The following is a 21,602-nucleotide window of genomic DNA, read 5'->3' as shown; positions in this document are numbered from 1 at the left end:
TTAAAATCATTTAATGATAATAAACAGATTTAACTCCATAGATTTTTTTCGTGGGGGGGGGGGGATTTTTGATTCATTGCCTTTCGTGCTGGCTTTACTTTAATCGCATTCTGTTCGAATGAAAGATAAGCTAGATGTCATCCCCCACTCAATATATATATATGTATATATATATATATATTAGTATCCAACCCCTTTTTTATACTTTCCAGGGGATGGCGGGAAAAAAGTGTAAATAGCAGGAAATGCAAAAAAAAAAAAAAAAAAAAAAAATTTAAAAGGCTAAAAGATGACTTACTATGCTAGTATGTGACTCTACATACTAGATTACAAAATTTAATAACTGAAAATAAATGAATTTACAATTACTTACATTTATCTATTTAAAAAAAATCTTTAATTGTTGATTGTTTTTGCTTTTTCTGCACTCTTATAAGTTCCACCTGCTTCTCCACAGTGTATAAGGCATTAAATGTCCCATCATCTCCTGATGCTCGTGCAATATACCGCCTCAAAACAGAGATAGTTTCCATTGCTTCTTTACTAGTAGGGACGGTAGGTTCTTGATCACAGTCTTCTTCAACCACTTCTTCCTCTTCTTCTTCACCAAGGTGGTTGGAAAGGATGTCTTCTACACTTGGTACCATTGATGTGATTACACCAGCATCTACATCGACATAGTCTTGAAATGAGGAAGCCTCATCCATCACATACCAGTTGTTGGGCTCTGACATATCTTCTTCTTCCACAAACCTAACTCCTGCCTTTCGGGAAACAGTTGGATTTGGTTTCAGGAGTAATATGCAACCATGCTTTGGCCACATAATGCATGGCATCAAGGATTGATATGATCATTTGTTTTGGATGCATACCATTATCATGCATAATCACAGCTTTTTCAACTAGCATTTTTCTATATTTCCATTTAAATGCACGAATGATGACCAGATCTAATGGCTGAAGTTCACGTACAATTAGGGGGGGGGGAACCGTAATCTAGTGTTTCTGAGCTGCAGTGGTAGTAATATTTTACGGTGATTTGCCCTCATTTTAGCATCCAGAACATGCATGGTAGATGTGAAGATGTTGCTGGTCATCCATGCTGTACTGTTGGCATCATACTTAGTAGGCAGATTTTTCGTATTCTTAAAAAACCTTGGCTTTTTCAATTTACCAATTACCAGTTGAGTAATTTTTCTGATCCATCAGCATTGACCATGAGCAAAACAGTTACCCTCTGCTTGCTGAGTTTTCCACCATGACACTTCTCTCCTTCAAAATACGTTTTACTTGGCAGAATGTTATAAAAGAGCCCAGTTTCATCAACATTGAACATATTTTTCGGTTCGTAGTCCTGAATAATAGTCTTTAGTTCATGTTTCCACTGATTTACAGTTCCCCCCTGCAACACTATTAATTTCGTCACACACTTGATTATACACAATATTGTGACGAGTCTTGAAATGATCAATCCATCCATTTGACGCAGTAAAACCATTAATCCCAAACCTCGCAACAAATTCAAGGGCTTTCGCTAGGAATATAGTACCATCGACTGGAATACCCGACGCTCTCGTAGAAACAAACCACTCCGCCACAAGTTTATCCAAATCATCGTATGTACGATATCCGGATATATTTTCGTTTTTTTTTTTTTTTGACATAGTGCCAAATTGCTTTGAATTGAGTTCAATGCTTGACCTGTTTTTTAATATCATGTTCAAAGTGGACACGGAGAGTCCAAGATCTGCACAAATGTTCCGGCATGCCAATCTACACGTCGCAGAATTCCCATCTTTTCTTCTACCGAAATACATTTTCTGTCTTTTTTTCTCCATGTTACTAACATGGATCATCCACCACCGCAACTTGAAAGCAACTGTCACACGGTAAATTACGTAGCAGAAATTCTGCAATATATTTGTACTGGTATTGAAAAAGCACGGTATCGCACATCGCTACATCACTGCTGCAAGCTTGCAAGTCACCGTGATGGCGGAAACGTAACTACAACCGAAACCAACGCCATCTGGGAACAGAAATGCGCAGATTTCCGCAGAAATCGATTTGAATGAGAGGAAATCGATTCAACAATCAGATTGCCACCCGAGAAAAAAACGCAAATCACGGGAAATAACGTCCGCATCAAGTTGTAATGGCGGGAAAACAATATATCATAAGAATAGGCCTTAAGACGGAACCAACGGAAAATGACGTAAATTGCGGGAACGTTAAAAACGGCGTTTTACTGTATATTGTTTAAAGTTGCAAATATTAAAGATAACTGCAATTTCAAAGAAATAAACAAAATCTTATCTTGACGATGCGAGATCGCAGTTACATTAGTCATTTAATTACAAATGCATCGTAATTATATATAAACGATATCATTATTCAAAAATTTTAACTATTTTCGAAGATCTCTAAGATTTAAAAATTAATATGGCGATAGTAGTCTTTGTATGACTTCGTTAAATATCATTCTTGAAAGTAATGCCAAAAAGCCTTTTTTTTTTTCTTTTCGCATTAATTCAGTTATCGTTTAATTATCAAGAAGAAGAAAAAATAATAAAAGGAAGCTTTGAATTTAATTAATAATATTCTGGAATTAATAACCGAAGTCTATGTTTTATACGTAAATGAAATAAAAATATTACATAACTTTTTAAAATAATAAATAATTAAATCCAAAATCAGCTACAATCGGACTTCACAATGTGGTGCATACGTCCATTTTTAGATAGTTTTTAAAATTTCTTGAATGAATTGAACAGCAATCTTATCATGTGTTAATAAGAAGGCGAGAATGTTTGTTTTCAAAAACATCAATATTTACATGTTATACACTATTGTTTGTTTTGATCTATGCAATAACATGTTGAAAGATGATTACGAGAAATCAAACATGTCCGCCAATTATGAGAACTAAGAATTTATTTTTTATTCATTTTAAAATGGTTCTTTCTCTAAATTCCCGTAATTTTCGTTCATACTAATTTAATCATGGAGTAGATCCTTAAGTGTGTGTGTGGGGGGGGGGGGGGATCAGACCTTGCTGTTATTTTAATTTATTATTAAAATAACGAAGGCAGTGAAAGGACCTTAAAACAGTGCTTCCCAAAGTTATGGATGCCAAGGCCCCCTTTGGAAAAATTAAAATATTTCACGGCCCCTATTGAAAAAAAAATCATAATATAGACATATTATTATAATATTTATTGTATTTATATTCAAGATTTTGCGTTTGTAATCTTTTTTTGTGTTTCTTATTGGTACCTTTGAAATGAAACTTATTTACTAATATTCATTAAGCGCCGAAATACGCAAGAAGCAAAATTTATGAACCAACACCAATGTGTGATTTTTTCCATTAAAATATAAAAAAGAACAAAAAATAAATAAATAATAAAAATTAAATACGTTTTGTTTTAAGATTAAAAAAAATCTACCTAGTCTTAAACATTTTAAATTTGTTTTCATTATGTCACTGAAATCTTGGCAAATTCAAGAATAATACGAGAACATTACAGTTAATTGAACAACAAGGAAATAGGGTAGGCGTGCTATCGGGTTTTGTGTTCGCCATAGTTTAGGGGGAAGTTTTTTGGTTTGGGTCATCCGTGTGATCAGTATGGGAGCAATTTTTAATCAATAAATAAATTAAACTCTGCCACATAAAAATAAGGTTTTTTCATTTTCTTTTCTTTATTTATTTTTGTTTTGTTTTTCAAATATTAAATTAAACTACTGAAATTTCTGCATCAAACATTGTGTGCAGACTCAAATGCAAGGAAGATTGAGCAAGTAAAAATTATTAGAAACCCACATGACACACACACAGATCAGTTTAGAAATTCGATCTTCTCAGCTTCTTGAAAATAAAGTCCATTCTAAAGCACTATGCGGAATTTTTCAACTGTTTATTGAAATAGTAGCAATTTTAATTTTGTTGAAAAAACAGTAAAATAAAAATATAATAATTATTTTACCTAATACTTTTTTAATTAACCGTGTACTTCATTTTTATATTATTTTTAAAAATTTTGACGCTAACTAATTTAAATAAAATCTACACTTATTTTCGCTTTTTTTTTCTTTTTTTTTTGTAATTATGTAAAAAGTGTTGGAACTATACCGTATGTGGACAAGATTATAATAGATTTCTAGAATGGCTGCGTTTCTTATTGAATACTAATAAAGACGAGCTTTGATTGAATACCCAGATTCAGTGCCATAAACATCATTTGATACCATTAGAAATATTGATTGCTTTTCTGATAGTGGGAATCAGTACGGTACTATCACCTTCAGTTCAGAAGGTGATAGTATTAAGGTTTTACCAAAGCTACTTCCAAGAATATTAACTGGGACCAGTGGTGTAGCTAGAGCTTTTGCCACCCAGGGCGATCTCTGAGTTTGCCGTCCCTCTCAGTACACATCAATAATACTACAAAAAGTCAAAACAACGGAAATAAATTAAAACACTATTAATTATATGAAGAGCCAAAGGCTTCAATTCGGCGACGTAAAATTATTTAAATTAAGGGATATTACATCCCATATTGTTTCATGCTGAATATAGAAACTATATAAAGTTTGGCGAGTCCAAGCGTAAGCAAATACATGGATACTGTAACACTAGGCAACTCATAGTCCATCTGGTAGTGCAACACGGCGCAACTCATAGTAAGGGTGGAGCAAGCTCCGTTCACATTATGGGAAAATACCAAGAACAGTGAACGGAGCTTGCTTCACCCTTACTATGAGTTGCCCTAGTGTTGCACTATCCAGGTATTTGCTTACGCTTGGACTCGCCGTACTTTATATAGTTTCTTATTCGGCTGTGAAACAATATGGGATGTAATATCCCTTAATTTAAATAATTAAAGCACTGTGTTTATTTTTGAAGTAAAACTTTAATTTCAGCATTCTAAAATGTCTTGCTTTTCTGTTAGCAAAATCGTCGATGACATTGGCGAAGTATATTTCATAGTAATGTAGGATGTTCTTAATCAATTTTATTTAAAAAAAACTCCTCTGACAACTAGCAACACTTACAGCAATTGTGAGGAAAATTCCCAGTACTATTACAATATTTGGAAATTAGTTCTCGAGACTGTATTTTAGAATTAGCTGCAAAAGTTCAAAGTGCCGGGACCGCGACCCCCCTCTAGCTACGCCTCTGACTAGGACATTTCTGGGAACTTTGTCTCGTTTATCCCTTTTAAAAACTGTCCACGATGGTTTCAAAAACCAAAGCCAGCAGAACTGACCTTAAAGAGTCGCATGCCAAGAGAGAACTACATTCCATCAGATATCTGATGATCGATATTGCCTGGTCAGATTTGTTGACTCTCTTCGGGTAATTGGTTGAATTTCTAATTAGATTTTTCGCCCTTCACATCAGATTTCTCGGTCAGATTATCTGTATAGGAACTCTTAGAATGCTGTCAATTCAGATGATCATGGTGTCGATTGTGTATAACCTAATGTTTCGTAAACTAATGTACCACCTCCGAATAATCCTGTTTGATTGCACATGCGCCTCAATTTTCTAAATAAAATTTCTAGATAAATTTATCTAGAATAAATTTGTCTGATCTTTTCTCTTCAAGAATCTTAAGGATAACCTCTAAAGGGTTATCCAACATATTTGTTCGAACAAAATAAAATATACAGATCAGATTTAAGATTTAAAATTATCTGTTCCCGATCTTCCCATCCATCAACAACACTAGTATCTGCGGATTAATAAGGGCGCTCGTTCATCTATACTGCGGTTGGTGCCGTCACTACGTTAACAATTCCTGTTGACGTAGTGCGGAAATAAGTTTTTCCAAGCCTAAATTGATTAAAAATTATTTGCGAACAGCAATGACCTAAGAAAGATTGGTTGGACTAGCAAATATATCGATAGAGGCGGACATAGCTTATAATTTAAATTTAGAAGAGCTTATAAACAGTTTTATTGTGCGATATCCCCGTTTGATTAATATTATTATGTAATCGTTTTGCATTAATATTTCTCTTGTAATAAAAACAAAATAGCAATTGGAGATTTTCTTATATTTTTGTCTTATAATCCATCAGGGGCGATATTTAATTATTTGCCTCAGGGCTCGATCTAATCTGGCGACTGCCCTAACTATATGTTATCAACTATTAATATTTGAGATAATAAAAAGTAAAATATTCAAAAGAGCTTGTGTGCTTTTGATATCTCCCCTTTACATAGATATTTAACCGCAACGGTTGAAAAGAAATGGTCATTTTGTTTACATGGCAAGCTGAATGCATATTTCAAAACAACTAGAGATACGAATGAAATCGGATATTAAAAAAATAATTCAGTGAATGAAAAGATACATTTCATTTGTAAGTACATTTCGTAGTTTTAAACAACTAAATCTTTATTGCTGATATATACATGATAATCATGTGACAGTATCTCAACGTCGTGTAATAAAAAAAAAATAATAATAATGAAAATAAATTAAGTAAGAAATCTCTGCTTTATACAATTGCAGGACTATAAATTACTGTTTGCAACAATCGATCCAGAATTTTTATATGCAAAGTTCCCATAAATATTTAATATTGTAATCCAAATGCATTTAAAAAAAAAAAAAAGAAGCTCTTTGCTTAATTTAACGTTGTTTCACTAATACGTACGAATTCATATTATTTCAGGCTCTGGTATTAAATTCCCTTCATATGTATGTACCAAGGATTCACGTGATTAAACTGAATTATGAAGAACAGCATTCAGTTTCCACCTTCCTTTTGGAGGAGGCTGAATTCATGGCCGTCACAGCATATCGTAATATAAAGGTAAGGATTTAAAAAAAAAATAATAAAATTGTATGACAAAAATATTGCAAATAAAATATAGCATTTGTATACTGAATTTATATCAATTGAACGAAAGGATATTAAACATCCATTCTTTCACTGTCAAATATTTTGAGACTTAAATGTCGACATTGACCAGTCAGATTAACGAGATTCAGGCAAGCTTTCGCGAATACGTGGAATTATTACACAGAACAACAAACATGGGCACGCAGGATAAAGCTAGATTAGTCGACTCTCAATTCCCGAGGACACGATATCAAGGTTTAATTTTGTATACGTGTACCCAGTAGGAATGTTGTACAAGCACACGATAAAGGATCCGGACAGATATTAATATTAAATAAACAATTAAACTAGGTCTTCATTCACTGTATGAAGAACGAACTTTCCACTTGTTTTTAATACAAATAGTTTTCACCATCAGTGATATGAAAGAAGAGTAATAGTGGATTAGATGGGGGAAGGGCGACACCCCCCCCCCCCGAACGATCAGAGGAAAACTATATTATGAAACTTCGGTTATATAAGGTTTAAATGAAGTGTTTATCAAACTCTAATATTCCAATTTATTATGTACCTGAATTTTTACTTTGTAATTGTAGTTCACTCCTCTATTTAGGAGAAGTTAATTTTTAATAAGTTTAAACAAAATTAAATTAGAAATTAAAAAAAAAATACACTTGGTGAGAAAAAATAGCTGAGGAAAAATAAAATTTCGCATTCTTTGACTTGAGTCGGCTGCAGCAACATACAGCTGGTCAACAAACTGAAAATTAACGCCATTTCGAGACAACACTGTGGATTGATATTGTAAAACTTATCCCCTGTATCTGTAAAGGAAACAAATATTGTACAAAGTATAATACTGGTGTCATAAATTTCCCCCGAATGTACGAAAACTAGTTAACCACCTAATCGGCCATTATGGATAAAATACACAGCCTCATGCGCTTAATATATCCATCATATATTTCAATGTAATATCAATGGTATTACAATTAATATGCACTTCGCATCCATGATAACCTATAGACGTCTTGGGTAGCGTGGTTTTAACTCACGACAACAGAGATTGTGGCAAGTCAAGGAATATTAGCGTATGACGACTTCCTCTTTCGTTTTTTTTTCTTTATTTTTTTCTGTATCCTTAATTTCGTAATCATGAATTTTCTATGAACTACAAAATAAATTTCTTCGACTAAAACGTAACGTTAGGGTCAATGATAAAGTGCATAACATAGCTAATTGTCTTCGTGAAAAATACTGACATTGAGCAACACGTACGGCAATATGATTCTTAAATTATGTTTATGTCACTTCCATGGATGTTCAGGAGCCATCACAGAGACCACTACACCGATCTACTTATTGTGGCACACTCCAGTTTACACCGATCCTCCAGCAATCGTACTTCTGTCTGCTAAATGCATGCGTTCTCTGGCCAGTTCGCATGTTTTGCGGAAGGAGAGGGAGGGAAGAAAAAGCTTCCTGAAGAAAATTTAAATCTGTTTGAAATGGGAGTGCCCCGTTAGGTAAATTACAAATATATTAACCATCTACATTCCGTCTTTTTCCGATTTTCCTCTGTATCTGTGAACAGAGGAAAATCGGAATATATTTTCCGAATATATAAACCGAATATATTTATTTACAGTAAATATGAAAAACAAGAAATTTACAAATACACTTTACGATAACAGATGGCGCCACATTCGATTTCAAAATTTGTATATATTAATGCTACAAATACGTATATGTATAATTATATATATATTTGATTGGGCTGCGGAGGGGTTGTATACCATAGCATTTCTTTTAATCTCTTTTTTTTTAAGAACATTTCATCTAATTACACAAAACTTACAAATATCATGTGAATTGACAGAAGTTTACACGTTTTAAAATCATATTATTATGGTGCATTAAAAATTCGTTTTCGAAATAATGAGTCAAGAATTTTTTTTTTTTAGAGAATTTTGCTTAAGAATCGAGGAACTGATTGATTTTGAGCCATATTGACAAGACGCAGGTTTTAATTCATGCAATAATGTTACTCAAGTAAATGGCGGACGTTTATCACATCGAATTAGGAATCGTCATACCGCTGCCTCCGTGGCGCAATCGGTTAGCGCGTTCGGCTGTTAACCGAAAGGTTGGTGGTTCAAGCCCACCCGGGGGCGATGGCATTTTTTTTTCTCTCTCTTCCACCTCGGTTCTATTAACTTATAAATTTTCAGCAATCTCTACAATTGTTATGAAAGTTTTAATCATTATTATTTTATTTATTTATATATTTATTTTTGAAGCGCTGATTATGATAAATACCTTAGAACATTCTAACGAAACAAATGATAAAATAAATATTTTCTGTGTGAATTTTTGGCTGCTATCTACTTAAATTTAACTTCCGGTTACAGGAAGTTAGTTTTCTGGCATGAAAGCATGTTGGGAACGATTTTTTTAGACGGTTTACTATTTAAATTTATATGCTTTGATGTGAAATCGTCAAAAGTTTGTTAAAAAAAAAAAAAGAAGTAGATTCATGAAGGCTTTTAGACTTGCTACGTGGGGAGGGGGGGCAGCACTAATGAGAAATTTTGCCATTGTCTCCGGTATGCATAATACCTTCGAAAGGATTTAAAAAAAAAAGAGAGAGAGAAAGGAAAAAAAACTCTAAATGTGCGCCCACACATATACTTCACATTAGTGTTGAAAGATCTCAAGAGACTTTACACCGCAGGTGATTTTTAATGGCTTATAACTGAAACAAGTATACACGCTCTATCATTTGAAAACAGCTAATATACAGCATTTTATATCCCAAAAGTAGAATGGAATACAGCAGTTCTTTTCGTATAAATTTAATGCGCTACATGTACACCAGTTGTCGCTGTAGTTCTGGGAAAGATTGTCTTACTATTTATATCATGTTTTATCAAACCACATAAGCAAAGTTTATGAACTAGACTACAAAGTATGATATAATTAAAGATTCACGTTCTGGAAAAGTGAAACTGATTAGCGATATGAGCCGACGTCATCAATGTATCATCTTTAAAAAGAAAAAAAAATATGATGGAATGTAAAAGGCGAATGGGACTGGAAACTTCGGGGAAATCAACAATTCAGTTGTAAAAGGAGTCGGACAGCTGTTCTCGTATTATTGTAGATTTACCAGAAATGGGCGGTTATTATTATTTTTTTTTTTTTTCATAACAGCGCCCATTGAAATATCTGCAGGAGAGACTGAAAAGAGAAAGTACCTTAGACAGGGATCATAGGTTAGCTGAATTGTTTTGGATAACCAAGAATTTTTAGAGGTTTAGGTGTACCATCCTTAATATTGAGAGCAGTATTTCAAGCCTTGGTGGATTTGAGATTTGTTCATAGTTAGTAGCTAGAAGTAACGTCATCCCTTTCTCTCTAGAAGTAACGTCTAGAGAGAAAGGGATGCTAATTTTATTGGACGTCAATGATGCTATAGAAGTCGATGTATATGTGTTAGGAAAACGTAGGGATAAGTGTCAGACCAAGAATCAAGATCTTGTCTTGGCTGTTGATCTTAAAATGGTGGAGGAGAAGAAAACATTTTACCTCGGAATTTTTTTTTTCAATGGGGGGGGGAGGGGATGTTTTGGAAGCATACAAGCTGATTAGGCTGTTATCGCATCATTGGAGGAAAGAATAAGAAGTAAACAAGTATGCATGATTTTCAAAATTCGGGAAAAGGCAGAGAGAGCAGATGAATGCTAAATAATAAAGCAAGGAAATCTTAAGTAGTAGAAAGGAAGACTGGGTTATGACACAAATGTTGAAGTGAATGTGGAAAAGATATATTTTTTAAAATGAAACTGTTTCATTTTAATCATAGTGGATTTTAAGATTATTATGTTAGTGCTAATGGATGAAAAGAAAAAGAATAATAGAACATGCGATGCAGAAAAGATATCCTTAGGCATGCCGCCCACACAGAGAACAAGCAGCCTCACTGCCATAACGTGGCCTCCTCCCCTGCATTGTAAATTTCAGCGGAATTGTGCGTTGGCTGATCAAGAACCCACCTAAATGTGCTACTGCAATATTCATTTTTGTACGCCCAGAGGCGACCAGCATGCGCAACTGGAGGGAAAGAAGTTGGAATACCTGCTCTAGGGGGGCCAAATACAGCATCAGCCAAATAAACAAGATTGTGGTGGTGTTTCACTGGCGATGAAAGTTATTTGCCTAGTAGTCCTACTTGGCATTTCCTCCAAGTAAGAAGGTATCCTTTGACAGCGGTATTGCTCGCTGATGATCCCTTTACGTCTTTAACTTGACTGGGAAGAGCTATATATTGAGCAATTTAGTGCTCTAAGTTGACATTCAGTTCGTCGTTAAATTATTCTATTTTTATTTATTTTTGTGACTAATTTCCTTTAATTTCGACAAATCTATACGTTATAGTTCATTCATACAACTTTTACATGGTTGCTAGCAGTAATGTCACAATTTGTTGATAAATTTTTATAGTAGGTAGCATGAGTTATAGATAAAATAGCAGGTTAACCGTACACTATTTTATTTTTAACCATGCTGTCCTACTAACTCACTTTCTATTCAAATATAAAAATAATACAAAACCTCATGTTCCCAGTAAAACAGAAGTGGGATAAGAATACGAAACTTTATTCATTTTCTTTTCTTATTTATTTTAGTAAACTTTTGTTTTATTTTTTGTAACCACGAGTTCCACATTTATTATTCATTTCCTCTCTTTTTGTTATAATTATTAAAGTTGTGTTATTAAACTGAATTGTTTTCAGTTCAGTAATGGTGAAACGCTATGTCAATTGAGAAGTCGTATCAATAACTCAATGGTGTTGTAATTAGACACCTCTGTACTTCAGTCACGATAACCCGTGGTATTTTTGGTAGGAAAGTTGAGGTTTTAGATCCCTCTCAAATTCTCGAGGAAATTTTAGAGCTTTTCAGAACCTGAAATTTCTTTTTTGACCCTTGATTTTTTTTTTTTTTTTTTATATATAAAAGAATTGTCTCAAGGCCTAGTTAAAGGAAAACCATGAAGCTGAAAGACAATAAAACATATTCAGAATATAAATTTATTATTCCGTATCTTAACAAAGAATTGAGCTAACGTAGTTTGGAGGGCATTTTGTTTCTTTTTTTCATACAACTGACGGTATGGCCCTGTTGCCTCTTCTGCAAATTTTACTGGTTCTCTCTTCATCAGGGTCAGCCTCGAAGTATTGCTGCTTAGAAACTTTGGTTGCACGAAAAATATTTTCAATTTGTTTCTATGAAATCTCTTTGGGCTTGTGAGTGATTAAATTTTCTTCATAGTCTTCAGGATCTTCCCGCTGTGCATCTAAACTTACAGGTTTGAATCACTCAATTTCCCAGAATGAGATTTAATTAACTTAGATTCATATGAAAAGCCACTAAAATAATTTGCACAATGTGGAAGAATGTGCTTCCAAACGACTCGCAGATTACTAGCAGTAATTTCATTGGACTTTGCGACTTTATAACCAGGCTGAGATTTCTCTGATCTGGCCAGAAAAGTCTTGGAAGCAGGACTGCCTCTAGATTAGATCGTGCCCTGAGGCAAACAATGAAATATCGCCCCTGATGGTTTATAAGACAAAAATATAAGAACATCTCCAATTGCCATTTTGTTTTTATTATAAGAGAAACATTAATGCAAAACGATTACATAATATTAATTAAATGTTTTCTCTACGGGGATATCGCACAATAAAACTGTTTTTAAGCTCTTCTAAATTTAAATTATAAGCTATGTCCACCTTTATCGATATAGTTGCTAGACCAACCAATCTTCCCTGGGTCACTGCTGTTCGCAAATAATTTTTAATCAGTTTAAGCTTGGAAAAAACTGCTTTCCGCACTACGCCAATTAGCGTAGCCACGGCGCCTACCGCAATATGGCTGAGCGAGCGCCCTTATTAAGCCGCGCTGTGAAGCAGGTTGCCTCTATGCTACACCCTATCGACGGTACTGTTTGGAAGGCATTTGGTTCCAAAAAAAGAAGAAAAAAAAAGGCCGGTGTTTCATCGACATTAAATATTTGTTGGTCACAATAGCCCCCCCCCCCCTTCTTACACACTTTTCTTCAAAATCTCTGGATAATTTGCGGCCACCTCCATATCTGCAGTTGCAGTTTCGCATGTGATTAGAACATTATGTAGGCGACTTCTCAAACCAACCAGTACTAACGCGGAATTCTTCTTTTCCATCATTGATAGCTCTTTCTTTCAAGGTTACAAAGAGATATAGTTAGCTATAAAAAATGTACAGATAGAAAATTTTAAAAATCTGTAATATTTATTTTTAAGATGTATACAGGAGCACTAATCGAATTTTAGAGGCTCACTAATCGAATTTGGATATCGAAAAAAAAAAAAAATGACGCACTAATCGGGGACGCATTAATCGAGGGATTGCTGTATATTGATTTAGACTTGTGACTAAAGCTCGCGCATCACGGACACTCTAGTAATGGACTTCGTACAGAGCTGCGAAGCTCGCCTGAAGACATGTCGCGTTCTTACTGCATTTGGTAAGCAAATCTTTTACTTATTCATTAGTACTTAAAGGACGTTTTTTCCATCTAAGATGGTCGAACTACCCTAATGATTACTTACGAAATGAAAAGTATTATTTGTAAAACTGTAGACACTAAACTTCCTTTGATTTTTTTTTTTTTTTTTTTTTACTACCGAGTGAAAATGATATCGACATGGATATTTCAGAATATAAATCACAAAAATTATTGTACTGTATATGTAATTTCAGCTAATATTCAGTAGCTGAAATATATAGAATATACGTTCGTAGGTCAAACCTCAAATTTGCAGTTTCATTCACGTTCAGCATGCAAGTTAACAGTACAGTAACGAGAGTATGAAGCGCCTGTGGCAAGTGTCTAACTTGCGCAATCCTCCAAACCTAAAAATGACAAATTTTGAAAAATTTAAATGTAACAAGTTAAATTTTTACTAAATGCAATATGTTAAATACTTACTATTAACCCCGTCAAAATGAGTTGCAGTGTGTTGCAGAATTTGTGTGTGTGTAAAGCGGCGTAATACAATATAAAATAGGACTTTTATATCTATTTATTTATTTTTATTTTTTACGTTTTGCGCCCCCAAACCTAGTTGCGCCCGTGACGGGCGCCTCTTTCTCCACACCCTCGTTATGGCACTGAAAGTTAATACCTATTGCTGGCACATGTACCTTGGTTCATTATATATTATATATAATGCATATTATATATAATTAAGCGACCAGTTAAATTAAAACCGACGTTTAATGAATGATCGTATTTCTTTACTTGGTGCTTTTTCTGTTTTTAAAGTAATACATCTCATTACAGACTTTCTTATAATTGTCTTAGCTAAGCGAGCTCTATTTTAGTCTACAGTTATCTCAAATTCTTTCTTTTGATATTTTATTCATCATTTGTAATCATCGATAAAGCATTTATTCAGGTAATAATGCTTTGTCGTAATCATTATTCTTACAAGTGGTGCTCCTGCTTTATTGTATGGAAATTTGTTTTTCACTGGTTTGTTCAAACTGGCTGTAAACTATATCGAATGCATCTACTGTTCATTTCTGACAATACCCTTCTAAAGTTCAGGTATCCCACTACCAGAACAATTTCTTTATATTCCAAGTAATTGGCTTTTTAAATAGATATGCGAATCTGTTAGTAGTAACTTTTTCTTAGCGATTTAAGTTTTTTAAAAAAAGATTAAACAGAAAACAGAAAAGCGAAAGAGGGAAGCCACTGGTTATGTTCATGAAGTGTCAAATATTGTTATCTTAAGCGGTTACATGAATAAGTCTACACACTGTATGTGTTTTAGTGGCCTTGATTCATACAATCTCTTAAGGGAGGTGATATCGAGGACAGATAAACATGAAATTGCTATAAGGAAAAGATTACACGCGCATATAACAATGTTATTACGAAGAATAAACAGATTATATCAGATAAAGTTTATTAGAATGAATAGTTTTCTTCTTCGTTGGAATTAAGGGACGGGTGTTGATCATCACGTAAAAAAGGTCACCTGCTCTGATTCAAAGTAGTGTCAAACGTTTATTTGAGTGTTGTCACATGTTTAATTTGCACCTGGTTTTCGTTATCTCTGAGCTTAATTGACTTATCTGCGTAGCGTAACCATAAAGAGTAATGTAAACAAAACATCAAAGAGAGAGTGAGAAGAGGAAGTAATACTTAGTCGGAAAGAGAGAAGGAAGTTATGCTCAATTCAGGCTATGTAGATTATCGAGGTCAAGTGTCGTTTCAAAATATTTTTTGTCTCTACTTTTCTTCTGTTGCAATAGCTAACTAGGTGTAAGAGGAGAAGACAAGTAAGCGATAGTAGTAATTCTTTTTACAAAAACAAATAATTCTTTGTTCTTCTGTTATTCATATCATATTGGAAATGTTATTGGAATACACAAACTATTTCCTCCGTGATAGACAGAGAAATCACCAGTGCATGTGATCGATTGCTTATTTATATTATTGAAAGGTGAACCGTGCCGTATTACAGTATCCCCCCCCCCCCATTTTCCGCGAGGGATCGTTCCAATATATCCTGCAGATAGTACCGAACCCTACATATACTATGTATTTCCCTACACATACATGACTATGATAAAATTTAATTTATAAATTAGACACAGTAAGAGATTAACAACTAATAATAGAATGTAATAATTATAACAACATACTGTAATAAAGTTATGTGAATGGAATCTTAGCAACCTCATCACACTTTTTTAGGCTTCTCTTTGGCATATCCGAATTGACAGCATCACTACTCTTGTGTTTTGGGACCATTATTAAGTAAAATAAGGGTTACTTGAACTACAGTCGATCTGATAACCGAGAACTACTCAGAACGGCGCGCAATTCCAGATATTCCTGATTTCCGCAAGGGAAGCAGGAATATCTGCGTGGAGCTTTTTCCACCTTTGCAACGAGTTGCCCTAGTGTTGGACTACCACTGGGATCAGTTGAATTATCTATTTCTAAAAGAAAGAGCCATACGGCTTTATTTCGGCGATGTAAAAGTATATAGGCAAAGTGGATATTAGATGCAACACTATTTCACTGTCTGCTTGACTTAAGTAGCTAAGGCAATTCGGGGATGCCAATGATTGTATTCTCGTAAGCTCTCTCAGGTCAACTTACGAAACTTTCGTAATTTCTACAACCATTCGGCTTTGAAATAGTGTTGGATCTAATAACCACTTTGCCGATGTAATTATAAATTATTTATTTCTGGACTTTTCAATTAAACATCTTCGGACCGGGGTTGACCGCTAATAAGCGGGTGACTACTGTATATACAATAGTTTATTTACATAACTGTCAAAGAACAGGTGGCAGCCTGAGTTTAGCCATCAACTACCGTTATTCTATTATTCTTTTTTATTTTTTTGCAAAAACAGTTTTTTTTTTGCTTTTATTATTCAAAACAAATTCTCGAAAAATTTAATTCGAAGAAAAATCCAGGAAGCTATCTTAATGCTATACATTAATATTAACCTAGTTTCATTTCCACTTTCATCCACGAATAGAAGCAGTTTCTTATTATTGTTCATTGTGCATGTTTTATGGAGTCATTCTGGATATATTTCAGACCAAAAGACAATTCAAAAAATGCTTCATCTTTCTGATAAAGATCGTGTAATATAAACACGATCCGGTTATCACAACTGTCTGTATTTCCGGTTATCACAACTGTCTGTATTCTCTTACGATTCATATAAAATCAGATATTTGAAATTTATTAATATTAAATAAGGTTTTTACACTTATTTTTTATTTTGCAGATTACAGAACTGAAATGCAAGTACAACCCTTATGCGAAGTGTTCTTCGGCAAGTGAAGGAAAAGGGAAACAGTCAAGGTATGAATGACCTTTTTTTTTTAAGTTAAATTCTGTCAAAATCCTATAGATACATTTCAGGAAACTAAATTATTTAAACTGTTAATGGCTAAAGTTTAGGCGTTATTTGGTCAATAACATATAGAAAGAAGTCAAAGGTAAAGACGAAAGCAAAAATAATAATTCTTTTAGTAATCCTGCGAAACATTTTAATGCGCATGCAGCAACTAAATTTTTTAGTGAGTGAGATGAGCCAAAAAAAAAAAAAAAAAAACTATTAATGCTTCAGGTGTTGAAGATCAAGATTACATCAGAATTACACTCAGCTGTTCGTTATATACAAATTTATTGTTATATAAAGTCGTTAGCCTTGCCAAATTCCTTGTCTTCAGGATATTGGTTTCAGAAATAGGATATCGCTTTACTTAAACTAGTGGACAGTCGTTGGCAGGAGAGACTAATGTTTGAACAATCACTGAATCGAGCCGATTTAATATAAAAAGATAGTCTATGTCCGTAAATATCCCACTTGAACTGATGGCCGCCTATGTTTTGGAAATAGAATTTCCGATTAGTTTAGAATTTAGGAACGCTAGTCCTTGAACCATTATGGTTAGGCGAGTGAAAGGAAAATCATGGAGTAGAGACACTGATTTAACATTCATGAAACATGTCCTTTTTTTTACTGATCGGTGATGTTGCCTTAAGGAAATGCGACAGCGCAGAATTAAGATTCTTTTCTAACCAGTGTCTTTCGGTTATGGGAGGATCGAAAGTCTATGCTTATCTGGCTCATTATTGAAGGCATGAATCACATTTTCATCTTCCAGATTTAAACGCTCTTTTCGACGACACCTGCCGTAAATAATGCGTTAGTTACTGTTTCAGTACACTTCTACATTTTTCAGTATATCTTATCATCAAGAAACAAAATTGTACTGTGCTTCTAATGGCCACCGAGATCACAGAATCTCACACCAAAAAAAAAAAAAAAAAGTGAAACGAGATAACATGCAGAAGTAAGTTATTGATGTTAGACAGATCTTTTAACTTGTTTTATATATCCAGTTCATGTATTTAAATTAATGATAACGATTTTACAGTGTATGTCTAAAAACATTACTTTCAGAAACTTCATAATCTGTAAAAGAAAGGTTATAATAACTCTCATATTCTTTCAGGAGTGAATCTAGTAAAAGTAAAGCGGACAAATCTCGGCTTTCACGTAGTCAAATAGGTAAGCTATATTCAAATTGCAATACACTTAATTAAAAAAAATACTCTAATTTCAATGAACCTATATTTTGCACATCAGTACATGAAAATTAACAGTAATTCGTCATCTGAGCAAGCTTGTTTGAACTGAAAAAGAAAAAAAAAATCACTTTAATTTATTCTTTTATTCCATCATCCATCAGTGGCTTTAGCAGGCACTTAAATGCCCATAGCCTTCCAAGTATCCCTGGACTTCCCAACCGTAATACGAGGATAAGACGGTTATGTCTATAAGTATTCTTGTCTGTAAATTGGGTGTGTTCTACTGGCCGGTTTGTCTGTTTTCAGGGACGAAAAATCCGGATTTCTGGGAGAAAAACCCTCTACCTCTGTATGAGACTGGCTAACTCACCTTTAGTCGAAAGAGACCAGATAATTCCTCACGTCATGGACGAGAATTGAACCCAAGTCTTTCCGGCCATACATCATCTTCGTCTATACCGACAGCTACGGAGGCTATCATATGCACCTTTTGATCAGTTTGGTGACATTGCTAAAAATAGTTCTAATCATTTGATTTAATAATATCTGAATTAAGAATCCTTTTATGCAAGTCATTTTGCTCAGTTGTCATCCAAGTGTCAACTCAGCTGGATGACACTTGGATGACAATTTTACTGAGAACGAAATTCCGACATCATCCAAACATATCTAATATCTGACTTTTATTAAGTTAGATATCACGTGCCTTTTGTCGAAGTCGCTACTAAGGAACTAAAATGTTTTTGGTTCGATCACTGTCTTCTTAACATATTAAAGTTATGTTATATTATCCCGCTCTCATTAGGCTAATCCCAGAATCAGATTAGGGCACTTTGGTTCCTGGATTTCAATGTAAATTGTATTTTGAACATATGCATATAAGATTGTAACTACACCTTTGGAGGGCAGTAAATATTACTTTTTGTTGTTGTTTTGTTTAGTTTAAGTTAGTTTCTTTGAGAAATTTTTCAGGAATCCTGTACGTAACCAATTTCTATTCCTCATGTGCATTGCTAGCTTGCTGTGTAGTTCGTTACCATTAGTTTCATGCCTCCACTAACACGATGTGAAACTACCAGTGTCGAGTCCATGTACTAACACCTAAGAACATTATTTTAATTTCTTCCACAAATTCTGGTCATCTGTTTAAGCACCCAGATCACACCTGCTCGAAATTCCAAAACTTAGTTCACATATTACAAATAATTTTCATAAATCTCTCTCTCTCTCTCCCACACGCACAGACAGAGAAATACATAATATGGCTAACAGTAACATCGATACATTTTCTCGCCCATGGTAAAAAAATATTCTGGTTTGCAGAACTTCACAATAACACATGTCATTGTCAGAATAGTGTATGGCACAACATCAAAAAATAGCATTTTGGCACTTTCCGAGAAATTTGAACTTACAGAATCATCTGTTCCTTTATCATAGTTGCAATCGTCGTTTGTGGCAATTACTCAAGTTTAACTCTTCGCTTCCAAATCTATTTATAATTTCCTACACTTCCTATATTTCTGTAAACTGTAGAACAGCTGGAATAATCAGAGCTTGAATATATTGGCGCACACCAAGATATTTACCACTAACAGGAAGACTAATTTGACTGTATATTATTTTTATTTATCGCGAATTTTTTTTTTTTATCTGTCTGGATTGGAACGATTTACTTCTTCCTCTGAAGATGTGTTTCCGAGCTGATGCAAAAACACACACAATGCTGGAAGAGTGTAGATATTACAAGATAGGGCAGATAATCTGAGTGACTTCAAAATTTTATTTACGAAAATTAAACGAATATAGTTGGCTAAAGTATATACAGCAATCCCTCGATTAATGCGCCCCCCGATTAGTGCGTTATTTTTTTCGATACCCAAATTCGATTAGTGCGCCTATATACATCTTAAAAATAAATGTTACAGATTTTAAAAATGTTCGATCTATACATTTTTTATGGCTAACTATTTTACAAAATCACTCACCAGGATGAAATAATTTAGTTACCGATTTGAAAAATTTTACACAGTTATTTTTTAATGGCATACTACATTATTTCCATGTATGCGATGTTCCAAATTTACCGCCAAAATTTATATCGTCTGTTTTATATACCGTTTTGCTGATCATATCTCGTGCAATTGTTTTCCGTGCTTTTTAATTTTAAATTATTTTCCTAACCTTTAATCAAGAATTAAAGAATTAGTGAGCAAAAAAAAAAAAAAAAATACAAAAAAAAACAGAAGTGTGAAAATGATTCGAAAAGTAATCTGATTGGAAGAAAAACTTGAAATAATAAAGAAAAATGAACAAGGCGAGTCCAGAGCAGAGATAGGATAAGAACACAAAAATGGGTGAATCAACTGCTGAATACAAAGAGAAAGGTAAGGTTGCTTCAAGTTCATCCTGCATGCACTCGAAATCAAAGTATTATAATGATTGAATTAGAGAGACTTCTTTTTACAGGATCGAAGATTGTAACCAAAAACGGATTCCGCTAAACACTGGCCTTATTAAATCAAAAGCATTGCATCTTTGGAAAGAAAGGGCAATCAATGATGGAAAAGAAGAAGAATTCCACGTCAGTGCTGGGTGATTTGAGGGTTTCAAAAACAGAAGTAGCCTACATAATGTTCTAATCACAGGCGAAGCTGCAAGTGCAGATAAGGAGATATCCAGAGATTTTGAAGAAAAGGGTGTAAGAAGGGGACTATTGTGACCAACATATTTAATGTCGATGAAATCGGCCTTTTTTTTTTTTTTTTGGAAGCGAATGCCTTTCAAGACTTTTCTAGCGAAATCAGAGAAATCTCATCCTGGTTTATAAAGTCCCAAAGTCGAATGAAATTACTGCTAGCAATCTGCGAGCCGTTTGGAAGCGCATTCTTTCACATTGTGCAAATGATTTTAGAAGCTTTTCAAATGAATCTAAGTTAATTAAACTCATTCTGAGAAGTTGAGTGATTCCGACCTGCTAAATTTAGATGCACAGCGGGAAGATCCTGAAGAATATGAAGAAAATTTAATCACCGACAAGCCCAAAGAGATTTCACAGAAACAATTTGAAAATAGTTTTCGTACAATCGAAGTTTTTAAGACTGACCCTGCTGAAGAGAGAACCAGTAAAATTTGCAGAAGAGGCAACAGGGCCATACCGTCAGTTGTATGAAAAAAAGAAACAGAATGCCCGCCAAACTACTAACGTAGTTTGGCGGGGATCAATTCTTTGTTAAGAAGCAGAATAATAAAATTTATATTCTGAATATGTTTTATTGTCTTTCGGCTTCATGGTTTTCCTTTAACTAGGCCCTGAGACATACCCTATTTCTTTTATTAAAAAAATCAAGGGTCAAAAAAGAAATCTGAGGAACCAATTATACATTTTCCCATAGGTTATTGTATTCGATTAGTGCGTTTTCGATTAATGCGCATTAATCGAGGATTGCTGTATTAGGAAATATTGTAAGGTTTCGCCAATTTTCATATATCACACTGTTTTCATGAGTTGAATGTTGAATAGCTTTTAATTTGATTCGTGAAGTTACTGTACATTCA

At 34.0% G+C, this 21,602-nt stretch overlaps 1 protein-coding gene and 1 non-coding gene across 2 annotated transcripts in view; both read left to right on the top strand.

The window, feature by feature from the left end:
- LOC150094376 (T-box protein 2-like) overlaps nucleotides 1–21,602 on the top strand; it is a 46,202-nt gene that overhangs the window by 22,949 nt on the left and 1,651 nt on the right. Inside the window, exons 3-5 of the mRNA XM_090412456.1 lie at nucleotides 6,691–6,831; nucleotides 16,732–16,808; nucleotides 17,969–18,024. Of these exons, the coding sequence (XP_090268582.1) occupies nucleotides 6,691–6,831; nucleotides 16,732–16,808; nucleotides 17,969–18,024 (274 nt within the window). The remainder of the gene's footprint in view (nucleotides 1–6,690; nucleotides 6,832–16,731; nucleotides 16,809–17,968; nucleotides 18,025–21,602) is intronic.
- On the top strand, nucleotides 8,962–9,035 carry TRNAN-GUU (transfer RNA asparagine (anticodon GUU)). Its single transcript has one exon. It is a non-coding gene; the product is annotated as a tRNA-Asn (tRNA).

The sequence above is a fragment of the Typopeltis vanoorti genome, chromosome 22 (genome assembly GCF_054136105.1).
Source record: "Typopeltis vanoorti isolate ZY-2024b chromosome 22, IOZ_Tvanoo_1.0, whole genome shotgun sequence".
NCBI lineage: Eukaryota > Metazoa > Arthropoda > Arachnida > Uropygi > Thelyphonidae > Typopeltis > Typopeltis vanoorti.
Note: the sequence above shows the minus strand (reverse complement) of the source record. Positions and strands in the feature narration are given on the sequence as shown.